The sequence below is a fragment of the Seriola aureovittata genome, chromosome 1 (assembly GCF_021018895.1).
Source record: "Seriola aureovittata isolate HTS-2021-v1 ecotype China chromosome 1, ASM2101889v1, whole genome shotgun sequence".
NCBI classification, from domain to species: Eukaryota; Metazoa; Chordata; class Actinopteri; order Carangiformes; family Carangidae; genus Seriola; species Seriola aureovittata.
Genome location: NC_079364.1, coordinates 15,442,417 through 15,450,564, shown reverse-complemented (window position 1 = coordinate 15,450,564; position 8,148 = coordinate 15,442,417). Strand labels below are relative to the sequence as shown.

At 38.2% G+C, this 8,148-nt stretch overlaps 1 protein-coding gene across 1 annotated transcript in view; it reads right to left on the bottom strand.

Moving 5' to 3' along the window:
* Nucleotides 1–5,819: 5,819 nt before the first annotated feature.
* galnt18b (UDP-N-acetyl-alpha-D-galactosamine:polypeptide N-acetylgalactosaminyltransferase 18b) overlaps nucleotides 5,820–8,148 on the bottom strand; it is a 77,698-nt gene continuing 75,369 nt past the window's right edge. Inside the window, 1 exon segment of the mRNA XM_056381354.1 lies at nucleotides 5,820–8,062. Coding sequence (XP_056237329.1) covers nucleotides 7,916–8,062 — 147 coding nt within the window. The 3' untranslated portion in view covers nucleotides 5,820–7,915.

Genomic DNA, 8,148 nt, shown 5'->3' with positions numbered 1-8,148 from the left:
TAAGTTAAGAGCCAGGTGGTCATAGAAATGAGCTTCTCTCCTTCTCAAGCACATACCACTAGATCATTGCTCTCCATCTGCTTGACAGATGCCGTTTGCCAGAAATGATTAATTTTCTACCGAGGTCAGCATGTTTGTTTGGATCTTCAGACATCAAACAAATGATAATATGAAAATATCATTCAAAATGAAAGCTACAACTGATTTATTCTGCTTCAAATTAGCTAATGTCTCCTATCAAATGCAGTAATGCTCTTATCTTAAGCCATGCTACATATTTGTCTGTTTATTCAGACTCATTTCATGCAGCTGTTTTTTTTTTTCTACAGTGCGTATCAGTGTGTTATGATGAACCATTGTGTCCAGAGATGTCACTCACAACATGGTGCACTGCATTCCCCAAGTAGAAGTTAGAAATAAGTAGAAGTATAAAGTAGAAAAAAATAGGAGGCTACTTGCAGAAAATGTACTTATGGTTGCACATAGACACAGTGAACAAGGCAGACAGGGACAAACAGATTGATTGATAGATTGTGTGAGACAGGTGCTGAAAAGCTGGCAAGTCCTGCGTCTCCTCAGCATTCAGGAGTGTAAGTTCAGAATCACACACGCTTGAAAGTGACAGTCGTCACATGTTTTTGATTCATGTGAATCCAAAAAATAGTTGACACAACTCTGATGTCCCTAATCTTCATTAAACCACAAAGCTTTGATGCATATGCTATGCAGAGCTCTTTGTGTTTACTTAGACAAACTGAAATCTCTCAGAGAAATCTAAATCCAGAGGAAGAACAGAACCAGGATAATCTTTAGCTGTGGAAGCGTTCATGATCAGTTCCTCTGTTTGGCAGGATCCTGTATCAAATGCAGCTCTGTGCACGGGAGGACAAGAATAGGAAGAGAGTTTTGCTCCAGTGCTCACAAGATGTCTCTCTCAATAGTGCTGCAAGAGCAACAGAGAAGAGTCTAAATCCAGATTGCAGTAATTAGACTTTGCTGGAGTGTACAGGATGTGAGTTCATGGACTTCAGCCTTTTCTTCTCATTCATGAAAGTGGCTGTCTGAAATTTATGTCAGTGGTGTCAGGGGTGGGTATTGTCAGTGAGCAGTGACAAAGTAGACTATTGTTGTCACAGTCAAATGAACCATAAATATGTGTCTTATGTATGTACAGATGGAATCAGCCTTTGAGGCATGATTAAATTTTGATTAACCCATGCTGCCCCAGGCTCTCTTTGTTCCTGTGTGGCCTGACAAGAAGGCCTTCACTGGTTCGAATGTTTCTATAACTTCTGTCTTCAGAATAGGTTTATACACACTATAAAAAGGGGACAAAAAGGACAGAGTAGCAGTAATGCCAAAAATACAATTTGAAGAACCCTGTATACTAATACTATACCTCAACAAACTGAGTTGAGGCTGACGTGTAAATAGATAATGAGTGACAATATAAAACATGGTTGTAATAATATAAAATATGCCTTCTAGGAGAAGTTACGATTGTTGCTGAAAAAACTGTACTTACACTGTACTGCTTACAAGACATTATTATGTGTTAGAAACAAACTATTAAATGTTTGCATAGAGCTTATAAATGCTAAATAGTGGGACTTAAAGTAAAATGTAAAGTAGTAAAGTAAAGTAAAATTTCCCAGAATTTCTTTTCCTTTGCAAACTTGTTTTCAAATCTTAAATACTTGTCCACTACCAACAATGAAAGTTAAAAGAAAAACAACCTTTAAAGTGGCTTTAACCAATAAACCAATATTTTATAATAGCATTGTATCAAATGACAATCGGAAAACACAGCAACAATATGAAAGGGTTCGTTTGTAATGATGAAAAATGAGAATTATGACTCAAATCTGCAGCTTCCATTGGCTTTATGGAGAATTATTATGAGCTTAGCTCATTAACTACAACTTAGTAGTATTGCTCTCATAGTATTGTGTACAGCGACATTAGACAGGTGCTTACAGCCAAACCCAATGTTTACTACCTGCTCAGGACCAAACAGCAGGCAAACAGTGAGCAACTAACAGCTGGTGAACATATTGTAGCTTTCATTGGTTGAAGAACCAGATATTTCACTCAGGAGCTGGTAGGGACCAAAAACAGAGCTAAAAGAGTAAATGTTGGATTTACTTTTGCCAGGTGGCCAGAAACACAACTCCAAATGAATGATAATGTTGCTCAGTAACTGCTTAAAGGTAATGAAGTGCTAACAGATTAATTCTGCTTCCTCCAAATGGCCAAAAAAAGTCAGTCCTTGCAGATTAAAGAACCATTTATTACAGTTTTTCAGTCAAAAACTCAGCTAATCTGATTTAGCAAGACTGAGTGGGTGAAGTTTGATTGGATGTGATTGACAGTGTTTTGTCAAGGTAAGCACACACATGTCATGTTGTGATTCACATGTTGTTTTCTGTAAAATATCCCAAACTATTCTGACCTTTAAACAAAGTCAGAATAGGAGTGACTGTGTGTTGGTGTATTATGGCTGTATTTAGCAACAGTTATGAATCAATGAAGCATATATTCAGAATAACTGAATTCATCTCCAACGTCCGAAACAAGTGCTTCAATTAGGAGGCATTATTTGAAGAATAAGTGTGAAGAGGGAACATCAAGTTGTTGCACCACCAGCAGGATCATACATTCAGAAGGTTTGACTCAGCTTTTTCTTTAAAGTAAGTAAATCAAGATTATGAACAGTAATTGATTCAGTGACAGCTGATGCCAACTTCAAAAGAGGGATAATGCACACAAAGGCTTTCCGGAAAGGAAGACAGATTTAACTTCAGGAAGAAGTTACTAAAAGCTAAAAGCAAATAGAATCCAGATAATACAGTCAATACCCATTTTCACAGTTTAATCTGATTTATAGGCTTCCTCATGGAGCCTCATCCATCACTGTCAAAAGCCAGTTAAATTGTAATGGATAAAATGCCACAATATCTACATCCTCTTACTTGTTAACACTTACTGAATATGACAAGAGTAGTACATGTATAGTGGGATCCCAGCTGCTCGGCCAATGAGCCCTATGACTTTTTTTTCCAGGGTTAATAACTTAGTTGACTGGCAGATACAGAAAACTGAACTATGTAATACTCAGGCTCATTGTTGTAACTGTTTTGCAAACAAAATGACTAACAAGGACCTGTAGTATTAGTATTAAACTGGGAAAAAGAAAAATATGTCTGATAAATTCATGCAAGTAGATTTTAAAGCTGCAATGATCAACATTTCACATCAACAATCAATTAAAATATTGTGCATTGTGAAATGTGTTTTACCCTCTACAGAGAAATAGCACTTGACTCTGTAGCTTCCTTCAGCTCTACGAGGTGTTTTAACTTCTTTCAGCTCATGGTTTTGGTTTTCCAGCCTACCACTCCACTGTTAAGGTTCAGTCTCACTGTTCACATCAGCATCGTTTCCACCTGCAAAATGCAGCAGTTTTAAGTGAATAAGATCAAACACACTCTGAGTGCTACCCGCACAGCACTAAACAGCAGACAGACACAGTAAGCGATGAGCTGGTGAACAGAGTGGAGCATTTAGCAACTAAACGGCCAGATTAGATTCGTCAGGTGGCCAAAAACATGACTCCTGTGAATGTTAATGTTGCTCCATAACTGCTGTCTGTGATCAAGTGTTCTGTCATTGTTGTGTTTACCACTTGTTTTTCCCCCCACATGGTAATGAATGAAGATCTTGAAGTTAAAGTAGAAAGTTATTTGTCATTCATCTTATTGATTAAGTGATTAAATTAATTAAGGCAGGTTGTATAAAACTGCATGATTTGATCCATTTTCACATTACGATTATTAGCATTTCTATTTTTTTTTACAGTATTTAAAACACTTGGAAGAGAAGTTATTATTCGCTAACTGTAAGTGAAAGTATCAAATGATGTTTAATTTTATGTGACTACATTTTAAATTATACGGACTGTGTGATGACTGTGAGAATTTTTGTGAATGTTTTTACACTACATTATCAACACCAGTAACTTCTGTGCGTGGCTGGTTAGAAATGATTTCCCCTTCACTTTCAGCCTTTTCATTATGACCTCAGACTTCCACTTCAATTTCCCCCTTGTCGAGAATATTATTTCCGCTGTAGCGAATCCGCTCATTCGCTCCTTTACTTCACATACAAGCACAGACCGATACGCACAAAAACAAACAGATTTGTCAGCTGGTTCATTTGCATAGGTCAAAGCGTTCAGGCGTGACATAAAAAGGGCAGAGATTAAAGTTACATCTGCATCTGCGGGCAATTACATCCTGTCAGGTCTTTTCAGTTAATATGCTCACCTACGGTCCGACGCCTGGGGATATCTGAGAATATGCAGCGTAGGACTTGTAGCCATGGAAACACAGCCACAGCTGAGATTCAGTCTCGCAGAAAACAATTAACAGTGACATTTATCCACATGTGAAGCATTTTAGCTGGGTGGTGAGTGCAGATTTCACACCCACATGCATTGTTCTGATAAATCTGTTTTTCTACTTAAAATTTCCTTCTAACACTGATGGCTCGCTTTAGATTGTAAGTGAACAGTCATTTCATCTTTGGCAGGGTTTATGTTTATTTTCAACTGCTTGAGTATTACCTGATTGTCTTTCCGTGTGTGGTGTCCCATACGCCCTGTGCTACTGACAGCTTCTCCTCAGCTACCTGTGGCTCACCTGCAGGAGAGAGAACAGAGAAAGCTGCCTCTGTGGTTCCTGGGGGGCATTCAGATATTCTCACTTCTGACAAGTTGCTTCCTTTTGTCATATGGTATTCAAAACTCAGCTGTTTCCCCTGATCACACAGCGACTTCTGCCAGGAATATATCCCTCAGTGTTTTATGTCTCTGTGTCGGGGGCAGAATATAATGACAAGACATGATAGGATGCCTCTCAGAGCCGTCTCCCACAAGAGGCAAAGAGATGAATTATAGAGAGAGAGAGCGAGAGAGAGAGAGAGAGAGAGAGAGAGAGAGAGAGAGAGAGAGAACGAGAGCGAGAGAGAACTTAGATTTTATTTTAAGGAATAGTTTGACATTTTGGGGAACACGCTTATTTTCTTTTTTGTTGAGAGTTAGCTGGGAAGATTGATACTACTGTCAAGTTTGCATGGTAGAAATGAAGCTACAGCCAGTAACTAGTTAGCTTAGCTTAGCATGAAGAGATTGGAAATGGGGGAAACAGTTTGCATGGCTCTGTCCAACAGTAACGTTGTCGCTCTGCTTCCAGTCTTTATGCTATGCTAAGCTGAGCTAACTGACTGCTGGATCTGTACAGATATGAGACTAGTATCAAACTTCTCATCTAACAGAAAGAAAGCAAACTGAACTATTGCTCGAAAACATATGTGAGCTATATGAGCATTTTACCCATTTTTCCTGTCATTTACGCACTAATTATATTAATTATTAAATAGAGGAATAATAATTTTACAGATACTGAAATTTCCCTCTTAAACACAAAGTTGTTACTTCCTTATTCACTGATCGCTTGACATTACCCCTTGTACTTGTTATAGTCCTATTATAGGTACCCAATAAATACTTCACTAATGTCCTTGATTATTATACTGTAATTTACATGAAGTGATCTCATGATTCACCTGAGCTACCTACACCCAAATGTTTCAAAAGCTTGTTTTAAAAAAACTTTGCACTCTGCACAAAAATAATTAAAACAATTTAAGGACAGCCACAAAACTGTTGGGAATCAAGGATATTTTCCTGGACATATTTTCACCAAGAGGCATTTCTTTTACTCAACAGTCAATATCCTGTTTCCCACAAATAGTACACAGTGCCTGTTTGGTTCAATTACGCATTTCTGCTATATACAAGGCAAAATCAGATCAGCATATCTGTAGAAGGTTTAAATTGAAGAAGGACTCTTCATAAAAAATGACAGTTGGTTCAGGAAGGAAAGAGATGAACCTGTTAAAAATCAGCATTTAATTCCCACAGCAAGGTAAATAACTGTAATTTTGCAAATGCTAGATCTCAAAGGCAATACAGATATATTATCACCCCGGCTTCATTGAAATCAGGACAGTACTTTTCTGAAATATTGCATGTGAGTCATACTGAGACAGAAACAGCTCCACAGCTCCATCACTGTGGGATACAGTTGGATGTATCTTTTACTCCAGATTTACAGGGAATTTATGTCTCTGCTGTGTACTCTGTGCCAACCTGAAAAAAAAAAAAAAAAAACCTCCTTATGTCACTCTGTGGCACCAAATGATGTGCTAAATCAACAAGGGTGATAAATGTATGTATGATAATAGAATATTAAACAAATATACATATACAGATTCCCCATCTACAGTCATTTTGAAGCTGAAAGTAATGTTTGGAAAGTGCACCAGCGGGCAGTCAGGACAAGAGTTCAACTAAAAGAAGATGCAAGTAATGTGCATGGGCATTCATGGGAATTCTTTTGTTGGATTTCTTTCATTCAAAAGTTGGGCATGCAGAGGCGCTCTTATTGCATATATTAAGATGTGTTAGTCCTTTTGATGAAAGTGGGTTTCCATGTATATTTAATGCCATGGTTTGCCGAGCTCTGCTTGAATATGGATGGTAATGAGGACTGGCATGTTGAAAACAGGCTGTGCTACTCGTCTCCTCCCAAGGTGCACACAACAGTCAGAGCAGAAAGCCACGCTGTTTCTCAGCTTCTGCCCATGCATTTGTCACTATAAACTGAATACATCACTTCCGCGACTCTGCACTTTCTAAATGGTGTGGTACGTGCATGTACATTAGTCTGTATGTGTGCACAATATTCAATGAAAAGTTCCTTTCAAAGGCCAAAGCTACGGTGGCTCTGAGTGTTCAATACTCTGCAACAGAAGAAAATACATGCACAAGCAAATGAAGAAAGCATCACCAATTTGACAAAAGTGCACAACAAAATGTGCTGCAAATATCAACAACCAAGTTACAAATACAGAAATGCACAATATTTTAAACAATATAACATGTCCATGGATTTTGCCCCCTATCACTTACACGGGAAACACATTGCGAAGGTACATCTTAATAGCCGGTCCGACCATGAGGAGCAATCACAGCAAACAAAACCTGTTTCATCTGTTCACATGGCCACCTGGCTATTGTTTTAAGACAGATGTGATGTGATGTGTACGTACGTGTTTTTCCTAATGTTGCAGTGTATTGAACTCTTGGTTTAAAATCCAAAATCTATTTGGGGTTGACGGCAGATTCCAGTCCTTTCAATTTCAATGACAGGATGACCCTCTTTGTTCAGACAAATTGTGCCTTCAACAACAAAAGAAAAGAGGCACTTGCACTCAGTAGTTTACATCAGTTGTTTTACTGTTATATATTACAAATATTTGAAATATTTACATTTAGAAAATTATGTATTGTTTTCAGATTTATTCCAACATCTTCCCACAACTGTAGAGCTGAATCGCATAATAAACCTACAAACCTGAGACACTAAAAGAAAATAATTACAGCAGGGACAGGTTCAGAAAGCTTGCTACACAGTAGCAAATATGAACAAAGTACAAAAACATGAACCTATTACATTTTTTAAGTCAACGAAAATCTGACTGTACTGTATTTACCACAAAATATACTAAATATACTACCTTGTCAAATCTGCAAAATATCTGCCAACTATGGCTGATCCTGTAGGCAAAATAAAATGTTTAACATTTATGATGTGATGTCGACCGCTCATCAGTGGACATTGTGGTGCTCAAAATGAGCTTGCTCAACCACGCACCGTCCTTTCACGCACGCAGACACACACGCATACACATGTGCACACACTCACAGAAAAACCCTCCAAAAAAAAAACCAAACACCCAACTTCATCCAGTCCGGTGTGCTATTCACTCAGGTGTTGCTTTCAGCAGTCGATCACAACGAGCTGCTAAACAACACGTTTGTAATGAACCATTTCTGTCCAGTGCATTTCTGCAGTGCCAGTTGGTATCCAAACTCATTGTCACTGCTCGCGACAAGCTCTAGGCATCTCTTTGATTTCTTGTTCTGAATGGATCCTCCCTGAAAAGATAAAAGCAGGATGGTTAAAATTGTGCCGAGCTCCCGAAGAACAATTTGTGTGCACAACATAACTTGCCTCCTTTTAA